The following is a 22,750-nucleotide window of genomic DNA, read 5'->3' as shown; positions in this document are numbered from 1 at the left end:
ATCATCTTAGTAGCTCTGCGCTGGACTCTTTCAAGCACTTCCCTGTCCTTCTTGAACTGAGGGGCCCAGAACTGGACACAATACTCCAGGTGCAGCCTCACCAATGCAGAATAGAGGGGGAGGAGAACCTCTCTTGACCTACTAACCACACCCTTTCTAATGCACCCCAGGATGCCATTGGCCTTCTTGGCCAGTAGAAGAGTCTGCTAATTGTGTGCCCCAGTAGTGCATGTTGAATCCTGGCTAGTGTTAAAAAACAGTGAAAAAATTTTGTGGAAAAGACAAGACATCCTAGTTTTTCTTTTGGAACATAATATATTGTTACGTGCATGCTTGTTGTGTTGCTGCTTTAGTAAAGGAGTTTTCTCTAGATCAGAATAGCTCACTCATTGCACTTCCTGGCTCCAATGAACTCCAGCAGCTGATGGATGAGCTGAGAAAGAGGCAGCATGCATTAAGACACTAATACAGATAAAATCAATCATTAAATTATTGTGATTTGTGACTGATCTTGCTATAATACTAGGAGAAAAACCCTTTTATGTGTGAAAGATTATAAAAACCCCTTACTATGGTATTGCTAATTCTGAAGCAGGGTAACAGCAGCAGACATTCTAGAAGTCTGTAATGCTAGTTCAGTGTTACTGAGTTCCACTATATTGGTAGGACTTGACTCATGAGGTCATGACTTTGCCATAAAAAGTGCCTGGAAAGATGCCACCCTACTCTGAGGCTTTTAAAAAAATGAAATCAATTTTTTTAAAGGCTTAGTCTACCTGCATGCATATAGAAAATATATATAATGTATTATTTACATATTATATATACTACAAAACATTTCCTAGGAAATATCAGACCATTTCAGACTGTGAAGATGATTTAGACATTCTGGACTCTAACTTTTATAAGATAGCTTAATACTCTTAAGAAAATCTTCCATTCCCATAACTCTTGAGGAATAGTACTTTAAACTCAACATGGTTTGAAGTAAGGAATGTGTTTGTAAGGATTCAGAAATCTTCATGCTTACATGCTGTTAGCATACAAATGCATATTTTCTTGCAGGTTGTTGTTGTTCTTTTAAATTGTATTCTGTAATATTTCTTGATCCCATTAAGTGTTTTTGGTTGGATGGGACCTTGAGCAACCTGGTTGTCCCTGCCCATGCAGGGAGGTTGGAACTAGATGATCTTTAAGATGCCTTCCAACCCAAAACATCCTGTTCTATGAACTTCAAATACCCTGCCCAGATAATGAGGTGGGGCTTCAGTAATGACAGAAATAATTACCATATGGTTAAAACTCTCAACAGAGAAAATGTAACGTAATGTACTCATGTACCCTTTCTTTGTGACTTTTTATATGGGGAGTTTTTTCTTTTTGCATTTTTCTCTTGTCCTTCCTGGTGCTGCAGCATGTGGAGTGTAGGTAACAGGTGAGGGTTCATAGCCCCCTCCCAGGTCCAGACTACACAAACTCTGTTGCCCATCTCTTCTCTAAGCTATAAGATTCTTCTCCACATGGTGCTAAATAATTTCTGTTGCTGTGTAGTTATTTTCATTTGTGGACCAGGAGATTTTGTAAAGTGTTTGTCTTTCACCCTTACAAATTTGAAGTACCATGAGACTTAATTCAGCACTTACCTGAGAAGCAGAATTTCACGCTCACAATGAGATTTTCTGCACTTTGACAGCCCCTCTTACTCTGTAATAAGATAGGGATAGGCCCTGACAAAATAGTGTTTAGTGGATACTTCAGCAATCCAGGCCTACTTCTAAACCTTCAGCATAACAGTGCAAGGCCTCAGCTTTTTGCCAGCTGAAATCTGTACTTGAACTGCTCCTCTTGTTCTGATGTGGGTTTGTTATTTTTCTTGAGTAATAGTTTTTATATCTAGTCATAACCCTACCTTAGTATCTGTCTTCAAAATACTGGAGTTACATTGTCAGGGTGGAATTATTTTTACTGGTATTTTCTTGCCCTTGTTAACAAAATAGAGGAAAACAGTTTTTTATGGCAGCTTTTTATTACTGCTCCCAGTCTTGTTCTTGCTGTGAAAGAGGGAACAGGTCACTGATCTTTGAATGAAAGCAAAGGCTCATTAATTGTTCTGAAACAGTGTATTCACAGGATGTTTTCTGCTGGGCTCCTGTCCTAGTTATAGTAATGTAACTTAAGTGTTGCCATAATGCTTTGTATTTCCTTTAATTGCAAGTTGCATTAATTGTTTTTGTTGTTTATCAGACAGCATTATTGAAGCGGCAGAGTCGATACCTTAGTTCAACAGTTCCAGAAAATGCAGAGAAGGAAGCTCAAAGCTTGTTTGTAACTGAGGTAATACTGGAATTGCATATAGCTGTGTGTAACAACAATATTACACCTGAATTACTTTTCTTCTGCTTCACTTACTATTTTAAAAAGATGTAAAAAACAAAACAAAAAATTTACAAACAAAAATATTTGTTGTAATTTACTTGTTAGTGATTTCAAGGAAAGATTTCCATAAAAAATAAGTATTTTTTCCATTGGTGGCTGGAAAAGAGGGATTACAGGATACCTTAGAATTATTTTGTTTGTGTAATTGGCTTTTGCAGATGCTTCTCCTCCACCTTCTTTATGTTTCTGACTTTCCTAGATGAGCATGAGTCATTTCCATACATGCAATCAGGAGCAATAGTAAATCTGGAATGAATCACTGTGACTTGCTTTTCCTGATAGTGTTTCACATCAGTCATTCTTAGTTTGTTCATTCTAATCTTGTAGAGTTTGCTGGAACAAAGGTATTGGAAATTCATTATGCCTGCTCAATTTGTACGCTATACAGAGAAAAAAAATTAGTTTTTCATAACTGTTTGCTGATGTTGGCATTCAGTGGTTCTAACTGTGAAGCTGGGCTTCATTTAATATCTTGCTGAAGTCTCCTAGGAACTAAAGGTTTAAAATTGTAGTCTTTTTTTGTATTATCAGACTTTCCACTGATATACTTTAAGCTGATATTTTAACATCTGGAACAAGTTAAATGTTGTGGTTCCAAGAAGACTGAAGGAGCTCCAGATAGCTTACTCTACCTCAACCTGATTTATTTACAGTGATACATACCCTTGATACCCAACCCCAAATAGTTCTGAGATAAATTTGAAAAAGTTAGACAAGGAGGAAGGAGTGCTATAGGAAACTGATGAAGTTTAATGTTTCTGTAGAAACAATTGCTTGGCAGGTATTAACTTTGTATTTTGAAATATACGGAAATTACTTTTGAATTACTAGATGCTATATTTGTGTACACGTAAGCCTATTCATGTAACATATAACATTTTGTACTGTATAGTTTTTGGCAGCAGGTACTGTCAGTTTTATGTTACTTTGCTCAAAGCCAAGATAAATCAGTACTTCAGTGTTGCAGCAATATGGGTGGAGTAAAACGGTATTTCCTGTGATCTAGAGCAGAGCTTAATGACATAATTGCTTTTCAACAGTTGTGAGCATGCAGTTTAAATTTAAATATCAATTTCATTGTGCTGGAAGTGTAAATTTAAGGAAAAGCTGATTTTAGCTTCTCTGTATCAGTACATGTGAAAATGAATATTCTGTTTTAATAATGTAGCTGTATTTTTATGCTGCATTTTTTAAAGGCTCAGTCATGTTTTTAACTACAGCAAAATATTGCTTTAACTTTTCTGAGATCTGAAGATGATTAATCCAGATGCTGAGTGTACTCACTGCTTTCTTGCTTTATGAAATACACATCTAGCAGATGATAATGCCTTATTCAAACATGCCACTTTATGCAAAAAGCTCTATTGCAGTAGACTGTATTTCAATAGAAGGGAACAGAATTTTCAGAGATCAATATGTGACCATTGTAGTTTATAAACATTCATATCTTAAGAGTGGGGTTTTTTTTGTGTGTCTAGGGAATTCTGTTAATCCCCTCCCAATTAATATCAATATTTGTTTTTCATTAAAACAGTGCATCAAAACCTACAATTCAGACTGGCATGTTGTTAACTATAGGTATGAAGATTACTCAGGAGAGTTCCGACAGCTTCCAAAGTACGTATGGTATCTACTGGTGTAATAAAGATTTTGAATTTGTGAAGAAACTTGAACTGCATTTAATGCAAATGTTTTTATTTCAGAAACATATTAATACATGTAATATATAACTGGAAATATGTGATATCAAAGTTTAATAGTTCAATTATGAAGGTTTGTTGGATGGACTTGGTGAACTTGAAGTAAAATTTTGTTAAACCTTTTTCTGGAAAAATACTGTAATAACCCTGCCTTAATAATAGGCAGATGAAAACAAAAATCGTGTAGCTGACAGTGTAAGTAGGAAAACTAAATCAGGCTAGTGCTGAGATGGAACTAAAATGGTGAAATCCTGGCTTTGTAGCTTCAAAGGCAGCTTTTGGAACTGCCCTTAGGAGGTAACTGAGCTGGTTAGAGCAAGTGTTTGAACTAGTGCAGATTTTCAGAGGATGATTCAGAGCAAAAGCCTCATCTGCATCTATTACAGACTTTCTAAACCATCTGCTAGAGAAATCTTTTCCAGCTTTTTCAAAATCTTGTAGGGCAAGTATAGGGATTAGACCCTTAAGTAAATGTCTGAAAGCAGCTGAATCCCACAAATCTAGAAGATCTGTGTCTTCCCTACCTACTCTCCTGTGTCTGGTGATTCAGAAATAGCTTTCTCTTCCTGTGAAAAATTCTGATACACTCACAGGCTTTGTAAAAGTCAGTGCCACTTTTTTACTTGCCCTCAACAAAAACAGCAGCAGTCAGTAGGAGTTTAAATAAATGCATCATCCTAAAAAGGAACTGATGGTGCAGGTATGAATTCTTGATCCAAGTATATTAGGGCAGTGAATAAGAAAGCATTTCATTCTCTTCAGTTATATATAAGGACAGTAACAGGCAGAACAAAAGAGAGACATAGGTAAATGTGCAAATTAAGAAAATTGCTGGAAAAGAAATACAATTCATGAAGAATACATGGTTTTACTCAGTTATTCATGTACTTTTTCCTCTTTGTTTAGGAAAATAACATCTTTTTGCAGCTATGAAGAAGTATAACTAATCACAAAATTTCTAGTATTTCAGAGATTTTTTTCTTTTCTAGTAAAGGGACAAAATCAGAGAAGCTTCCAGTTCATTTATATGAAGTGGATGAAGAAGCAGATAAAGATGAGGTGAGATAATAGTAATTCCTTACTTTCTACTGCTTTTAGTAAAGAATGTTGCTTAAGGAGAGGTTAAAAATCGGATTAAATGTTGCTGGAACAGCAGCAATTGCCTTGTACTCCTGAGATCTGTCAGTAGAGCAAGTTTTGACAGATGGTGAAATTGAAGTTTTAATACTTGGTGATATATAATCCTTTAGCTTTCATAAAATCTGTCTTGTTTTATGCCTGTATAAATAGAATCAGTATATAGAAAGAAATATTCCATTCGGTTTAATCATGAAGTTGAGTAAAATCATTGGTGAATCTGTTCCATCATGACAGTCCACACACTTTAACATGCATGGCAGTGTGAGCTAAAACCAGTTTGTTACAAATTTGAGTGTAGGATAAGACCTGGAGATCTGTCATGGAAACAAAAGCTAAAAAAAATGATTAAAACTTTATGGCTTTTTTTGTTTTGTCATCAGCTTAGATAAAACAGAGACATCTATAGCCCTAAGCAATTTTCAAGTATGTTTGAAATATCAGACTTTTCAGTACCTACTTCTGTTACTTGTGTGCTTAATTTCTTTGTTACCACACCCTGTTTCGAAACAGAGTTTAAATGCCAATGTTTTCATTTCTTATGAGTATTTGAACTCTTGCATCACAGAATTGAATTAAAATAAATTAAAATTACTTTTTGTGGTTGGTACCATTTGACAGTTACTTTGCTTCTTGTATTCACAATTGCTGCATAGGAAATAAAAGTGATTTCTTACAAGATTTCCTGGATTAAATCTGAAAAAATAGTTCAGGGAATGCATTCCTGAACAAATAGTGTCAAGATGCTGCTTCTCCAGTGCTGCTATTAATCTGCATTGTTATAGCTTGACAAATAATTTCATGCATCTATATCCAAGTCTTGCTATTTTTAAGAGAGAAATAATTTTGCTTAACATTTGCTTAGTAATAATTTAATAATAATAATTTTGCTTAATTATACTGAAATGTAAAAGAGTTGGCATTATTTACTGTGATAATATTTCTGACAACAGCTTCATTTTAGAAAACAGATAAACATGGAAAAATTAAAAGGAGATATAAAGGCTATTGTTAGATGGTGTATTTTTACTAGGAAGTAAAAGTGGGGAGACTTTCCTCTTTCCTTGTGCCCACTTTTCTGGAAACAGGCAGGAACATAATTTCTGTTTCAGAGGTAGAGTCACTTGAGAAGAGATCTGTTATGCTTTGAGGAGCTTAAAGTATAAACATAAGAAAAAAGCATGCTAGGAAGGGAGCTTAATGGGAATAGGGTGGGGGAAGCATGAATCCTTTCCTCAAGGGAAGAATAAATTCAAGAAGTTTTTCTTTCAAACATTAACATCTTCGTATGTCAAAAATCATATATGCAAATACTAGGTTAAAAGTTGTTTGGACTTACTGTTTTGCTTTTGTTTGTGTTGTTTTGTGGGGGCTTTTTCCCAAGAAAGCTGATTTATTAAGAGAAGTACAGAAAACAAAAAGCTTTAAGATACTAAAAAATAGCAGAAAATCAGATAAAGGATAGTTTAATCTTTCACCATTAAAAAGGAGATAATTACCTTTGCAAAACTAATTTGGGCTATCAGGCCCTCAGGCTGATGTTTGTAAATGGAACTTTTAAATGAGCCTGGTGTATGGGATCAAGATAAGGAATTGTTTTTGTTGAAACAGTCACTGTTGAAGTAAATTTTGGAGCCGAGTTGGTGGGAAAGACCATTAAAAAAAAGTGAAGCACAGTGCACAGCAGCAATAATAAAAGTGAGGAAATTAAAAAAAAAAAACCACACCTCACCATCTGGAAACAGGAAATATGCTTTCAATGTGGAAGCTGTGTGCTAATGACTGGTTTCTGGGTTCCTTTGTATTAACAGGTGGCTGGCTGGAAAGGTTCAGTAGGTTGCTGGCTCTGAAGGCAGGAATTCTGCCTGACAGAAAGTAGCCATGTAACTAGAGAGACCTAAATGTCAGTCAGTTTTATTGTCAGGAAACATCCTGCAGTTCAGCATGGTTGGGAAACAGTGGATCTCCAACTTTGAACTGGAAAAAGGGTCGTAATAGAGCTAAATCTTAATTTTTCTTAGCGTAGGTAATGAATGAATTGTTATGTCAGGTGGTTCTACGTATGGTTTGTGACATTAAAGTCACTGGTTGTGCTGTGCCAAGTTTTGATGGTAACTCATCATCTACTCATCGTTTTAGACTTTTAAGAGTGGCTCTAAACCATCCTTTCCATGGAGATAACTCCCACCAGCAGAGGTGGAGTTTGAAATCCATAGGTGGAAACCCAGTGTTTTAAGTTTTTGTTTCTTCTCTCTGTATCTTAATTGTTCTACAAGAAAAATGGTAATCTAGGCATTAGAACATGAGTAAGGACTAATGACTTGAAAGTATGAAAAAAGTAGACTGTATGGCTTGGACAGTGAGACTCAAGGGGCATATGAAAATTTTTTGAGTATTTCTGGTCTATGCCTCTGGGACTCCTTAAATCGTATGGTCTGATAGGTGGTGGCCATGTCATCCTTACTGGACATCAAACTTCCATTGCAACAAGCTGGCTAGAATTTTTGAAGGGACAGATTGATGAATCTTTTGCCTTCTGTTTGCAGTTTTTTGAAGTTCACATATGCATATGAATATGCAAATTAGACTAAATAAGATGTAAGTGAGCTAGTAACTCTTTAACAGAATGTTCTTTGATTTAGTTCCAGAAACTAATTAATATTATTTCATAATTCTGTTTTAATGTTCAGTTGTTGGACCAATGATGCTGTCCCCATATGTAATCACTTTTTGTTCTCCTAATAGGTGAGAAGTGGAATTAGAAAAAAGTAGTTGGGGCACTCGAAAAAGCTTTGAGCTTTGTTTTCAAGTGGATACTCAGCTAATTTTGAATGTTTGGGTAATAGATTACCAGGATCTTTTTTTTTCCTCTAATAGGAAGAAAGTATGTGTTTACGTGCTTCATTTTGGTAAAAACTCTTGGACTGAAAGATCAGAATATATGAAAAAGCTTATGAATAAATATTTTGAGTTTTTCCCTCTTCCCCTTATTTCAATGGGGTTTATATTGACTAATACTCAACTATTTAGAAGTTGGATTATCCTGATGATCATAGAAAAAGCCTAGAAAAGCCTAGAAAAAGCGGCCAAGTTGCCTATCAAAAGTTATATGAGGGCAATCTTATCCCTGGTCTTTAAATAAAATAATTGGAATTAGAAAACTATAGCATTTCAGTGAGACTCATCATTAAATTAAGAGCATAGGTATTTCATCTTTTAAAAATTGCTTCTGAAATTTTCAATAATAGTAGTGATTTCAGACTGTGATGGAAAAGTTAACTTTTTTTTTTTTTTTTTTTTCCCCCAGGACGCAGCATCTCTCGGGTCTCAGAAGGGTGGAATAACAAAACAAGGATGGCTGTACAAAGGGAACATGAACAGTGCAATCAGTGTGACAATGAGAGTAAGTTTAAATCTCACACATGGTAAAAACTGACCACTAATATTAAAGTATCACTGTGCCTTTGAGAAGTCAGTTAATACATGGTTTACATCTAAAAAAAAATGGTGTGGCATGAAAGAGTTTGAATGTAATCTATAGCCATGAAATTTTACTTTCCTTTTATTCTACTTAGATGAGAAAAAAGCATTAAAAATCCATTATGTGGTAGAAGTCCAGCACTTTAAATGATTTTCTTTTCTGGAACCCAGTATGTTATTAGTAGAAAAGGAGCTATCAAATAGTTTTATTTATATTGCCTCTTCATTTAGGTACAAACTTAAGGGTTTTTTTATGATTATCACCATAATTGTGTGTTATGTGTAATATTGTAAAGTCAGCTTTAGATATCATTCAAATAATATAATATACTCTTGCTGCAGATTTTTAAGGTGTTTTCTTTGTTTGTTTTTGTTGGTTTTTTTGGTTGGTTGGTTATTTTTAAGTAATGATTTCTTGTTTATTTTCTGATTAGTTTATGTGTAAATAGAAGCTTTATCCTATAAACTACAATGTAAATAGCAGGTGCAGGTGTTGTATTATGAATCTGATTAATATTTGTATTGTAATTCTTTTTCTTTCCTCATTTCTTTTCACTAGTCATTTAAGAGAAGATTTTTTCACTTAATCCAACTTGGTGATGGATCCTATAATCTCAATTTCTATAAGGATGAAAAAATATCAAAAGAACCAAAAGGATCAATATTTCTAGATTCATGCATGGGAGTGGTTCAGGTAATTATAGTTATTCTGCCTGTTCTTCAGTTACTTCTGTATTTGATAGCAAATGGATTTTTTAAAAATAAAGATAGCTTTTGTTAGAGGTATATAATTACCTGTTATGCAGAGGAACAATTAGATGTGCTGCATCTTGCAAAGACAACGAAGGGGCAGGAAACTGAATTTTAAAAATCTTTCTCAAAAGAAGAGCATAAATTACTACTTGATGCCAAGTATTTATCAGAAATACCAAACAATTTTAAGGCAAAACCCCTCAACTTTAAATCATGAGAAAGCAAAGACAGCATAAAATTGAAGTTCATTTCAGTTACATCTTCTGCTTACATAAGCAGTAAAATGTTTTGTGTAGCTTCTTGTGTGGGATTTTTGTTGTGAGAATTGTATTCAGTTCAGTCATCCTTCCTTCCAGATGCTTGCATTTGACCTTTATAATGGTACTTTTATGTGTCTTTTATTTTTAAAAAGTCAAGGGCTTTGATAAAGTGTTTGTCAGTAGCAGGTGCCAAAGAAAAGAGACTTTTTTCTTGTGATTCTGTTATGTGTTTGCAGTACAGCATGTAACTGTTTTCATAGACACAGCATACCTGGGAAAAACTCTTGGGTTTTAGGGTTTTGTTAGCTTGGATAGAAATAGGCAAAGTTTAAATAAAAATTATTTTTTAAATATTATTTTTTTAGTATAAAGTTGTTTGAAGATTTATGCAGAGAAATACAGCAGCTTTACAGAGCATTTTTTTTCCCAGATAGTGTAATAATGTTTATGGATACACATTTAAAAAGATATTTTGTGTGGAGAGGAATCTTACAGCTGTTATAAACTTACTCATATTGCAAGTTGTATATACAGATTTCTATCAATTGTTTTGCCTCAGGAGTGCAATTCTGGCCAACTGCACCAAAGCAAGTTTGTGTTTTTAAAACAAACCAACAAGGTGGTTCCTAAACACACTGTAGTCTTTGTCTTGCACTTAAAATGTATCTTTTCTTCTGCTTCTCAGCTTCCTCTGCTTTGGCACCCCTATCTCTGGTAATATAAATTCTCCATCTTGGCTGTTTCTCATCCCTGTTGTTTCCCACTTAGGCTTTTTCCTGGTTCTCAGCCTGTGGCCCTGGTACAGACTTTTGTGGGCAGTGCAGTGTTGACTTGAAGCATCAGAAAACACTGCAGTTTTCAAAAATTCCAAGTGAAAGAAAGACACTGCAGCAAAGGGAAGTGCAAAGTCCTGCAGATGGGGAGAGCATCCCGAGGCACTGATATGTGCTGGAAAGCAGTTGGCAGGAAAGGACCTCGTGGGAGTCCTCGTGGACACCAAGTCAAACAAGAGCCAGCCATGTGCTTTTGTGGAAGACTCATGTTTTCCTGGGCTACTTTAGGGAGGGTGTTGTCAGCAGGGTGAGGGAGGTGATCCTTCCACTCTGAACAGCTGAGGATCACTGGAGTCCTGTGCCCTGTTCTGGGCTCCCCTGTAAAAGGGAGACATAGATAAAGTGGGGAGAGCTACAGCTACATAGCTCCAGCAAAGAACTACAAAGATGAGGGAAGGACTGAGGATGAAGCATCTCCCAAATGAGAAGAGGCAGAGAGAGATGGGACAGTTCAGCCTGGAGAAGAGAAGGCTCAGGAGGATCTTACTGAAGGTGGGGTGCAAAAATGATGGAACCAGGCTCTTTTTTTTATTGGTGCCTGGTGGCAGGACCAGAGGCAATGGGCACAAACTCAAACACAGGAGGTACCCTCTGAACATCAGGAAACTTTCTCTACTGTGCAGGTGACTGAGCACTGGCACAGGTTACCCAGAGGGGTTGTGGAGCTTCTATCCTCAGAGATATTCAAAAACCATCTGGATGTGGTCCTGGGCCAACTGGATCTATGTGACCCTGCTTGAGCAGGAGAGTTGGAACAGATGACTTCCAGAGACCTTCCAACTTCTAACCATTCTGTGATTCTGTGTTCTTGGTGTTTCAATACTGAAAATCCCCTTTTTTCTAAAACATCTTTTCATTAGATACCCTTCCATACTTTCTGTCCCATCAGTTCAATTCAAGTAACTTGAAAATTCCTCAGACTCTATCAGAAGCTTTTTATTTTTATTACTGTTCCTTTTTTCTACTGCAAGTAAGGTTTTGTGCTGACACAGTAGTCTCTGTTATAGATGGTTTGTGTCTTGAACACTATACTGTATTCAACAGTACCATCAGCATTCACTTTGGCATCTGGATTTTCAGAACTGCATATAGAAAACTGAGACTAGTTACTCAATCAACATCAGATGCAAAATCAAAATCAGTGAACCAAATGTTCACTTCTTCAAAGCCAAGAAGTTATTAAATGGCTAAAATACAAAAGGGGTTTGGAAATAGCTGTTTTTTTAATTTCAGTTGTTGATAAGGAGCAGGTAAATGAGATTTTGAACTATAAAATATTTAATGGCTCTATTCCAGGTGTGTGATTTTTATGTATGTATGTTTTTTTTTATGTTATGTACTGTATCCTCTCTAGCTGCTCTTATTCATTGTTCATTTTTATCTTCCCCTGGGAGGACAGTGGGGGATAACAGAGCATCTGTCACCTGGTTGTTGGCTAAACCCACAACAATGGGCTGTTAACTTTCATACTTCCACATCTTGCTGCAGTACAAATAACTTCAAAAGGTCAAACAAATGTCAGAGAGGGAAAAGTGTTAATGATAATAATAATTTGTTCAAAATGCCAAAGTATGTATTTTTGTTAGAACATTGAAATACTTCTTTTGTGAACAGGCAGTATGTAAAGATACTATAAAGACCTTTTATTTTCTTACAGAACAATAAAGTCAGACGTTTTGCATTTGAGCTTAAGATGCAAGACAAGAGTAGTTACCTTTTAGCTGCAGATAGTGAACTTGAAATGGAAGAATGGATAAACACTTTGAACAAAATCCTTCAGCTTAACTTTGAGGCTGCAATGCAAGAAAAAAGAAATGGAGAGTCTCATGAAGGTAAGCAGGGTTTTTAGCAATGCTAATACAGTTATGTGACTGTGTACATACATGCATTTGGAAAAGAAGGCTTTATTGTGGCTAAATATTTTGTTTTCTTTGGTCATAAAAATGACAGGCTTTTTCACTGTCTGCCTGAACTGATGAGAGTTTTGACCTTTTGGCACTTAGAAAGCACTTCTCTGTATTGATTCTAATTAAGTCCAGAGGAGATAATGGGACTTACCAGACATTGACAAAAATAGAAGCTACAATATAAAATCAGGACTGAGGCAACTGAAGTGAAAGAGGAGACTTTAAGGGGGGCTTGTTTTGAAATGTGTAAATGGAATAATCTGTTCTGTAGTCACTGTAGGTAGAAAAATAAGAAACTGTGGTTGCAGTGAGAGACTTAAAATTTAGATGTAACTTCCTTGATTGTGGATATTTCCCTTAAGGACTGAAATAGGCTGTTTGGGTGGAGAGTATTTTTTATTGGTGCCCTTTAAGAATAGGTAAGGCAGATACCTGTAAGGAATGTGGTATAGATGTAAGTTGATAATTTGGTGACAAAAGGGTTGTGTAGATGTCCTCTCATATGTTTTGCCTTTCCCATCCACTCTTAAGGGGAAACTGATGTAAGACCAAGTGTATGCATACCCAGAAAAACCTGGAAGAAGTTATAGAAGGTCATTCTGCTTATAAATATCCCAATATACCAAAAAGTACCATTAGGGTTTAAAATTAGTCTTTGGTGAGGATGACCAGAATTTAACATGATGTTTGCAAGAAAGGCAAATCATAAAAAAGAAGGCTGTAGCACTATGAAAGACATTTTAGTCAGTGGTCCCCAGCTGAACTTGGGAGCTCTATGATGCTTATGGCTAGCTAAGTGGTTGCTTTGTAAATCATTTAACCACTGCAGAGCAGATCTGGGAGGCTAATGAACAGAGAGATCTTGTTTTGAAATCAGTGTACAGTGCATAGTGGAAAGAGTAATGTACATATGTGCATTGAGTATCCCCTTTCCTCATGCAGATATCAAAATTAATAATAAAGTTGTTTTCTAGGTAAGATGAAAAATGACTGCAACTTTACCATTTATATAACCAGTTACACTCTTCAAGAAGTTACTGCATCAAAATGAAATGAAGGAGTCACCCACAACCTGTTTATATTAAAAAATGTCATTTATAAAAGGGTAGGAGTTAGGGAAAAAAAATAAAATTTGCTCCAGGGTTTTTTGAGTAGTTTGGGGTTTTGCTTATTTGTTTTTAATTTTTTTAATGTGGTTTTATAATTTCAGATGATGAACAAAGCAAACTGGAAAGCTCATCAAGTAGTTTTGATTACTATCCTGAAATTGCCAAGGTAATATATATTGTAAATACTAACTCAGGATATAAAGTACTAAACATAAAAGTAAGCCACATGAACTTTCAATAAAGGTAAGGTATTGGCTTCTAGCTTCCAGTCAGTGCTTTGAAAGCCTAAAAGCTCTTTTGTGAATAGATGTGGTTACTGAGTTTCTTAATTCTCTCCTTTTGAAAGCAAGCTAGCTGCTTTCTTAAAGTTGCTCCTATAAATCTTGTCTTGCTGTTTAAAAGCAGCATGTTTTATTATTATTTTATGACTTCATTGTATTTTGCACATTTTATGTTGTTTCATTGCATACAGATAAATGTAAAGCATTTCTACAGAAATGTAGTTGTATAGTAAAGTTTTGTTTTGATAGTTAGAAGTCTAGAGAAGCTTAGCAGTAGTGGTGATACAAATGTATTTTAAGATGCTTGTGTTTTAATGAGCTGTTAAGTTCATTACTTCCTGTACTGCCATAGTTTTTGCTTTTCAATTTTGTTCCAATAGAGGTGTGTTAGAAATAGAAATAGTAGAATAGTAGAACTACTAGAATAGTAGAAGTAATAGAAGAGAATAAAATAGAAATAATAAGAAGATGGAAATAAATAGTAAATAACAGTAACTCTTCCTCAGCCCATTTGCAGACTTTATTTCAGTTAAATCAGTGATGTCTGTTTCAATAGGTTTTCTGGATTTCAGGAAAACGTTTTTGTGAAATCACCTGAGGACTGGAGCTGGTATCCTATTTCTATTGAAATTGCAGAATCCAAACTCCTTGTTGTCACTACCTTACTCCTCCTGTGTGTACAACTTGCAGTCTTGAAACTTCTCCCCTTGACCATGCCCTGGAATCTTCTCCCTTTCTTTTCTGACCTAGACACTGCTCCTGCAGGGATTAGAAACTTCTTAGAAACATCTTAGAAACTGAGAATCATAGAATCATAGAATTGGCTGGGTTGGAAGGGAGCTCAGAGATCATCAAGTCCAACCCTTGATCCACTACCGCTGCAGTTACCAGACCATGGCACTGAGTGCCACATCCAGTCTCTTCTTAAATATCTCCAGGGATGGAGAATCCACTACTTCCCAGGGCAGCCCACAAGCAGTAAACCACATTCTGTCTATTAGAATAGCTACCATATCAAAAGATCCACTCAGAATACATTAACAGGCTTTTAGCACCAAAATTGGTTGGCTGACTTAAATCTTTTGGTGATTCTTTTGTGATTATGAATTGGCATTGTAGAACATAAAATGAAATTTTTTCCTTGGAAGAACTGTAACCATCAAACAGCGTATTTACGTGAGGCTACTAGAATTTATTTCACAAATAATTAGGAAATTGGATGTTCTTACTATATGGAAGATCTTTTTTCTTTATAGTCAGTTATTGGAATGTGTAGGTTCCATGTGACCTCCACAGGGGACTTCTATTCAGGGCTGCAGCACCTGCATATAGTTTTGCTACTACAAATGCTGCTTCCTGTTTGCATAACCTTCTGATCGGAAGTCTGCAGCTCTTTAAGCTGGGTATTTTTCTAGCATGTTATTTTTCTCAGGTCTTTAAGCACTGGCTTTTTTTATTCCATGGTTATAACCCATTTAAATTTCCCATTGTTTTCCCATTCTGGTTAATCTTTACTAAATACTACCTTCTGTTACTTCCATTAATGCATTTTTTCTAGCCTTTTTTATCCCTGAGAAGTACAGTGACAAATCTGTTTGTGCCTTTACTTGATTGCTTTTATATAAATGCTGCTTGTTCTGAGAATTTTTTTTTCTAATCTTTCTTGCATTGTCTTTTCAGCTGCTGCATGTTTTGTTTTTTTTTTCCCAGTGGAAGACTTAAAAGGCATTGGGCCTTCTTTTAGAATAGTTTATAGTTGCTCTGTTATTTTTGTTGGTTTTAGGAGGAGATTTTTACAATAGCTGACCTCACATCCTTATGAGAAAAGAGAAATTCCTTCAGGGGTGATTGTGGAGCTTCTTATAATTGGGGAAAAAAAAGCCTTCCTAGGAAAGGTTTGACCTTTGCGAGCACATCTCCAAGCCTTCATTTTTCTATCAACAGCTGTTAGTTTACAACATAAGTTAAACAAGATGGTATTGTTCTCTCAGTACACAGATATGCACACTTATATTTCCATCTGTTTGTCTGTCCTGCCTGCTTCGTGTTCCTTTTATCTGTAACTTCAGTATCAAGAGTGAATATAGATCCTTCTTTACCTTGTGCTTGCTGGGATTTTTTTAATCTTCAGAGGAAACAGATTAGACCTCTGTTATAAATAACTATCTGAATGTCATGATCAGTGTGCCTGTGTATCTGTTTAACACTTTTTGGTCCCAGTGTTTCTTGAGGTAGGAAAGCATTGTCCCTGTTTCACAGATGAAGAAGTGGAGTTATGGAGTCACTGCTGTGCTGTAGACAGGGTCAATGACTATTATGTACATTGCAGTTCCTGACTTCTGACCTACTCCACCCTGAGTCAGAAATACATATTTTTGTCTTGTCTTTAGTGCATGAAACACCAGAGGGTCTAAAACTATTCAAGATGGGTTAGGTGAAGCATTTTCTGGCTTGTTCCCATGATGAGGTCATCTTCCTTTTCAGTCCTTGCTACTGACTATTCCCTTTACAAAACATACATGCAGTCTTTTTGCCATCTGTAAACTTCTTCACAGTTTAGTCTTCTATTTCTCAATCATACCAGCTGTTCAGCAAGAAAAGTCTCCCACTGCTGTGCTGGTATCATGTGTCTGGGTTGTGTCTTTCCCCTCAACTCTTGTCTTTTCTCCTGTGTGTGTTAAATTTAAAGTAAATTAAATCCTTTATAGAGCATCTATACTCAAAGCAACATCTTAGAAGTTCCTCTTCTGTAATGCATACTTTAATTAAAATTCTTTATTATTATTATCAACCTGGAGCAGGATTTTGAGCTCTTAGAGCTGGTGGGGTTTTGGTGTGTTGGGTTTTCGTGTGGGTGTTTAGGTTTTTTGTTTGGTTGGTTGGTTGTTGGGTTTTTTTGGTTTTGTTTTTTTGGTTTTTGTTTTTTTGGTGGGTTGGGGTTTTTTGTTTTTTTGTTTTTTTTTGAGTCATAGACTTTCTTCAACCTCCAGCAAAGCAGATACAGACAGGGGATCACTTCCAGTTGATGGTCAGTGTTGAGCACTTTGGGTTGGTAACTTCTTTTAACCAGTGTAGTCTGATCCAAAATTACACACCTGTCTGTAATGCTACCCCTGTTTAGCCAGCTGCTGCTTTGGGAATAGCAGCTTTGCTACATGGGTGATTTTGAGACATGCATATGTCCATTTGTCATGTCCTGTCACTTTAAAAATCACAGACTACTCTTTAAATAATACCTTTTTTTAAAAAAAGTAACCTGTCTTATACCATCAATTTTCACATTCTATTTTATTCCACTTTACTTTTGTTTTCCTGTTAATAGGTAGATACCCAGAAATCTCAGGCAGGATCACTGTACCTCCTAGCTCTGCAAAGTAACTTTTAAGTCTGAGGCTTTTGGGTACTTCACATGTCCCCACAGGAAAACCAGTTATTTTATTTTTGGGGGGGAAAAAAAAGAAAAAGAAAAAAGAAAAAGCTATAATGGTGTTTCTTAATTTAGGTAACTTGTTGATTCCTGGACAGTCTTAGTCTCAGAATAGCTCAGAGCTTTAGCCTTGGACGGTTGCACGTTGCTGGTGTGCATTTTTGTGTTTTGAGCCTTTTGTCTCACTTTTTACTCTGACATGCTGCAGCAATTTACATCAAGGAGTTGCAAAGCTCAGGGACAGAAGAGTGCAGGAAGTAAAAACATGTGAAGCTTTGAACATCACAGGAAAAGAAACGAAACTGAAAATTAATTTCATTTAATAGTAAGATTTTTTTTTTTCTTATTTTCTTTAACACTAAGACCTTTTTTTTCCTTGTTTTGAACAGAGTAGCAGAGAAGCAGAAATGAAATTGAAAAGTGAAAGCAGAGTTAAACTTTTTTCCTTGGATCCAGATGCGCAGGTTAGACTTCTTTACAAGGAAGCATGCTGTTTTCTCTTAAGTTTATCCCTTTGAAATGAAAACCAACTTACCTTTTTCTTTTCTCTTTTTAAAGAAACTTGACTTTTCTGGTATAGAACCGGAAGTGAAACCATTTGAAGAGAAATTTGGGAAAAAAATTCTTGTGAAGTGTAATGATTTATCTTTTAACTTGCAATGCTGCGTTGCAGAAAATGAAGAAGGACCAACAACAAATGTAAATAATTCATCTGATTATTTTCAGTTAATTGCGTAGTGGAAGTCTAAGTATTTTATTGACACTATTTTAATGGCAGGATTTCCATGCTGTCATTGAGAAACATATTGTGGGGTTTTTTTCTAGTCCTTTAAATTGAGAGCCTAAATCCTACAAAAAGTGACTTTACTACTTATCTCTTTTGTTGTAGAAAATGTAATTTTTCTTTTACACCTTTTTAGTAATATCCAGAGTGTTGGCCACGTGTAACTTCATAAAAATGTTATTCATCTTTCTTTCATACATGCTTCCACAGTAATATAGATGCCAGCAGTGACACTTGATTCTTTTTTTTTAATGTTTAGGTAGAACCTTTCTTTGTCACACTATCACTATTTGATATTAAAAACAACCGGAAGATTTCAGCAGATTTCCATGTTGATTTGAACCACCCCTCAGTAAGGCACATGCTACCCACTGCTTCTCAACAAATGATGAATGGCAGTGGTGACAGCTTACACAGGATTCAAGACATTCATGAAACTGTGTTACAATATCCAAGGCAGGTAAGAACCAGTAACCTAAAGAATTATGAGGCTTTTGGATACCAGTAGAGAGGTTCCTTACACACTTCGGGTGGCTTTCTATTAAGTGATGGAGAATGTGTGTATATTTTCCTCTTATACTTCTCTCCTGTTTTATTTTTAGGGAATATTCTCAGTCACATGTCCTCATACTGACATTTTCCTCGTGGCTAGAATAGAAAAAGTATTACAGGGAAGTATTACACATTGTGCTGAACCATACATGAAAAGTTCAGATTCTTCAAAGGTATGTTATCTTCTTCTTTGACATGGAAAAAAATGCTGAGACAAACCAGCTTTTTTTGAAATTCATAAATAGCAATCAGAAACTTAGTTCCTTCATAGTAAATTCAGATAACTGGATGATTTTATTTAGTAAGTTGTAGTTATTGATAGTAACCATTATTAATTAAAACACTTTAGATAATCTAACATATTACTAGGAAACATTTACTTAGCTTTTTATAATTGTGACAGAAACTATAATTTTTATAATGGGTCTAAATAAAGTGGTTTGACATAGGAGTATTAGAATTGAGTGTGAAAGTTGAGTTGAAAATTGTTGAACAATGAAATATTAATTATCAGTCAGAAACTAACAGCCTGTCTCTAGGCTAGTGGATATTATCTACTGTGTCATTGTTGACAAGTCATTTGTGTCACTTTTTGGTGATCACATTTTATTGTACCTGGATCTGGATTCTTGCTGGGTTTTTTTCCTACAGAACCACTGAGACTGTTAAGACTCTGGTTTTACATGTAGAATGCTTTGTAGATTTTAAGAACTCCAGATATCCTTTGGAAATAAACCACTTAAATATCTTCAGTTTGCAGGAGTCCAGGATGAAATAGCATTTTAGTTTTTTGGAAAGATACCTACAAGAAGCTTTGCCAGTTGCTGCTTCTTGTCGGTCACTGAAATACAGTTTAATTTTGTTGGTTTACAGATATGGTTAAATAGTACTAGGATACTAAAAAGGTTTTTTTATAAGCTATGCCAGCTGCTGTTGACATTCTTCCAGTTTTCAGATAGTGAGAGTGAAGAAGGAAGGGTTAACTTTGAGTCTCTGCAGAGGAACAGTGTCTTTCCTGCTAATTTAATGCTGGCTAAGCTATATGTAAAAAAAAAAAAAAAAAAGTATTTTTCACTTAGTCTTAATATAGATTGGACTACTGATTTGCTTTTCCAGGAATACTTGAGATTTTTTTCTGCTATGATTGGAAAACAGCGGCTTTGTATTTTAGGAGTCTGATTTTGAAGTGTATGCTGACTGGTACTGAGTTAAAACAAACCTGCACCAACTGAGTTTTGTGGTCTTGGGCACAAACCACATGGGAAGGTTAAGTAAAGTGACAGTGTTCCTAAATCTGATACCAAGTGCAAGACTTGTGTTGACCTGTATTGCATGACTGGCAGTAGGAACATTCATGGTTATGTTAACTTGCACTATTTCTGGTATTCATTTGCTTATAATAGCATATAATAACTGTATAGAACACTTGATTTTAATTTTTCTATTCTTGTTTTCTGGGGTTGCACTGGATTTATTTGAAATAAAGTAGAGCAGAACCAGCTATAGGGTCTCCACATGTGTCAGTGCAATGAGCAAGTTCCAGTTCCCTGCAGAATTACTTCTCTGGACAACAAAAAGGGAAAAGGAGAAGAGCAGATTTCGTAGCCAAGAGATCAGTTGTTTCCCCCCTTAAATGCTGAATATAGCAAATTAATTATGATTACTTATCCACAGCATAGGTCAGGCATAATATTTAGACAAGTTTACTGTGTGCTTTTCTGCTCTGGTAAACCATTTTGCTCTGTGTAGGCACATATGAAAAGCTGGTTTCTGGAAAATAGAAGTGCCCTGTTCTGTCAGGAGCTTCTGTTGTACTTCAAGTGGCTCAGTTCAGCGTTGAACAGCTCAGACTAGTGGGTTTCTAGCTCTGTTACACATGATGATTCTATTTAATGGAATTGTTTGTTCACTTAGAAGTTAACAGAAACAAAAGTCAAAAGTTTTAGTGAAAACAAAGTTGCAGTGTGCCTATGTAGGACTGACTGTGTGATCCTCATACATCTCCTGTCCATATTTTATGTGTACTGGTAATACAAGTATTACATGATATTTTACTATTTACTCTGCAGGAAGGTATTCTGGTGTGTAGAGTGTGTGAACAGGGGAGCAAGTTGTGAGAGGGGGAATGATTTTACTGGGAGTCACAATTTTATCTTAAAAAACCAGCTGTGGTTTGTGCTGGCTTTCATATGATTTATTATATAATAACTTTGTCTTGCTTAATTAAATCAAACGTGTTATGGGGGGGTGTAGATTAATCTGTTTTTTCACTCATGTAATGCTGTGAAATCTTCAGGCCTTGCTTAAGATCAGATGAATTGCTAAGAGGTGCATTTTCCTTCAACTCATATTTAGGATCCATCTTCTAAAGGAGAATTTCCAAATCATATCAGTGTCTATATGTGGCTTTTATCTTCTGTATTAACAGTGCAAAAAATGTGACTTTTAAAATGTGGCTTTTTCTTATGTCCCTTGCAGATTGCACAGAAAGTCTTGAAGAATGCTAAACAGGCGTGTCAGAGATTAGGTCAATATAGAATGCCTTTTGCATGGGCAGCTAGGTAAGGACAGATCTTGTCAGTCTGTACTTTTTCCTAACTTTTCTTTTATGTTCTTTTCTGCATCTTACTTCGTGTAAAACTTAATGAGCTATTTGTTTTTTTCCTGTTTTACTTTCAGTTTACCAAAGGTTAGTCAGAAAAGCTTACTCTTCAGCTGTGTAACAGAAAAAAAAGTTATAGAAGTTCATTATATTATTATTCAAACCATTGAATATTGCCAACTGCTTCTATTGTGAATATTTTTTGTTTTATAGAGTGAAATGATTCATACTTGTTCTATTAGGCTGAGCTATCTGTATGTTAAAACTCACCTACAATGACAGGAATAATGCTTAATGTGAAGTATGGTGCAGTGTGTTCCAATTTGTAGTAAAGAAATCTTTTGAAGTGAATTTCAACACTTTCATATACTCATCTGAAAGCAAGATTTGACTTTCAGGACACTCTTTAAAGATGCCTCAGGAACCCTGGACAAAAATGCGAGGTTTTCTCCTCTCTTCAGACAAGACAGTAATAAACTTTCAAATGAAGACATGCTGAAATTGTTAGCAGATTTCAGGAAGTAAGTCTAATTTCCTAATGCTATTGAACTGCAGCATCTAATCTTTTGTCATATGTGTTTATGCTTTTGACTTCAAATATCAAAGTTGTATAAAAGTAATCAAGACCTTCAGACAAGCTACAGATCTTTCCTTTGCAGGATTGTTATGCCATGTCTAAGGTGCAGTAAGCATCATGTACTGATGTAGCTCTGTGTTTAGGAGTTATGCTTCCCCTATTGCCCACTGTTCTGGGTCTCAAAAGAAGACAACTATGAGCACAGATCATATGTTCCCTTACCTTGGGCAGAGAGTGCTAGCTCTCAGGGAACAGTATTCAAACTAGTGTCCAGTCCACTTTTCTTGTGAGTGCATCTGGCTCAAGATGCCTAAATACCAGAATGTTGGTCATCCTGTTAAAAAAAGTATTCCTCAAGACTGCATCAGTTTATGTGTAAGGCTTAAGAATTTCCTACTGACAGAAGACCTTATTAATAAATTCAGTTTAACCCCCTTCTTAAGTAGTATCTAAAATAATAGAGCAATATTTGCTGCCTTGCAAATGCATTTCCACTTCTGCTATGGTTCAGTTAGCTAATTAATTTAACAAAAGGCTTGGGCTATAAGCTTTTTAATTTTACTCCTAGTCAGCAAATGTGATAAGGGAGATGAGATTTGTGATGGATATTTTAATTTTATTTTAGCAAGAAGCTAATTGGTAGGAAAAAAATTACTGAGTAGAAGACATGTTTTTGTTTTTTTTTTTAACTTACTGCTTTCTCTTCCCCTTTGCTTTCCCCCCACACTCCAAGGTTTACCCCATTACCATAAGTGGTTATCACTGTCCATTGAGAGTTAAACAGTTTACTTATTGGGCCCTTTCTGCAGGCCCCTCTTTCCTGCAGATGATAGTGAGTTATTGCATGGCAAACAAAACCTATCTTTGACAAAGTTTTAAATTTTGATTTAAGTGAAGAAAAGTAAGCTTTTT

The 22,750-nt window shown here is 35.6% G+C and overlaps 1 protein-coding gene across 13 annotated transcripts in view; it reads left to right on the top strand.

Moving 5' to 3' along the window:
- DOCK9 (dedicator of cytokinesis 9) overlaps positions 1–22,750 on the top strand; it is a 119,989-nt gene that overhangs the window by 42,778 nt on the left and 54,461 nt on the right. For all 13 annotated transcript variants that reach the window (XM_071742447.1, XM_071742436.1, XM_071742466.1 and 10 more), the window contains exons 3-15: positions 2,245–2,334; positions 3,971–4,053; positions 5,126–5,195; positions 8,581–8,676; positions 9,313–9,447; positions 12,257–12,431; positions 13,717–13,781; positions 17,713–17,787; positions 17,882–18,022; positions 18,367–18,567; positions 18,710–18,832; positions 21,138–21,220; positions 21,660–21,782. In XM_071742447.1, coding sequence (XP_071598548.1) covers positions 2,245–2,334; positions 3,971–4,053; positions 5,126–5,195; positions 8,581–8,676; positions 9,313–9,447; positions 12,257–12,431; positions 13,717–13,781; positions 17,713–17,787; positions 17,882–18,022; positions 18,367–18,567; positions 18,710–18,832; positions 21,138–21,220; positions 21,660–21,782 — 1,460 coding nt within the window. The remainder of the gene's footprint in view (positions 1–2,244; positions 2,335–3,970; positions 4,054–5,125; positions 5,196–8,580; positions 8,677–9,312; positions 9,448–12,256; positions 12,432–13,716; positions 13,782–17,712; positions 17,788–17,881; positions 18,023–18,366; positions 18,568–18,709; positions 18,833–21,137; positions 21,221–21,659; positions 21,783–22,750) is intronic.

Source organism: Heliangelus exortis, chromosome 1 (assembly GCF_036169615.1).
Source record: "Heliangelus exortis chromosome 1, bHelExo1.hap1, whole genome shotgun sequence".
Classification (NCBI taxonomy): Eukaryota; Metazoa; Chordata; class Aves; order Apodiformes; family Trochilidae; genus Heliangelus; species Heliangelus exortis.
Note: the sequence above shows the minus strand (reverse complement) of the source record. Positions and strands in the feature narration are given on the sequence as shown.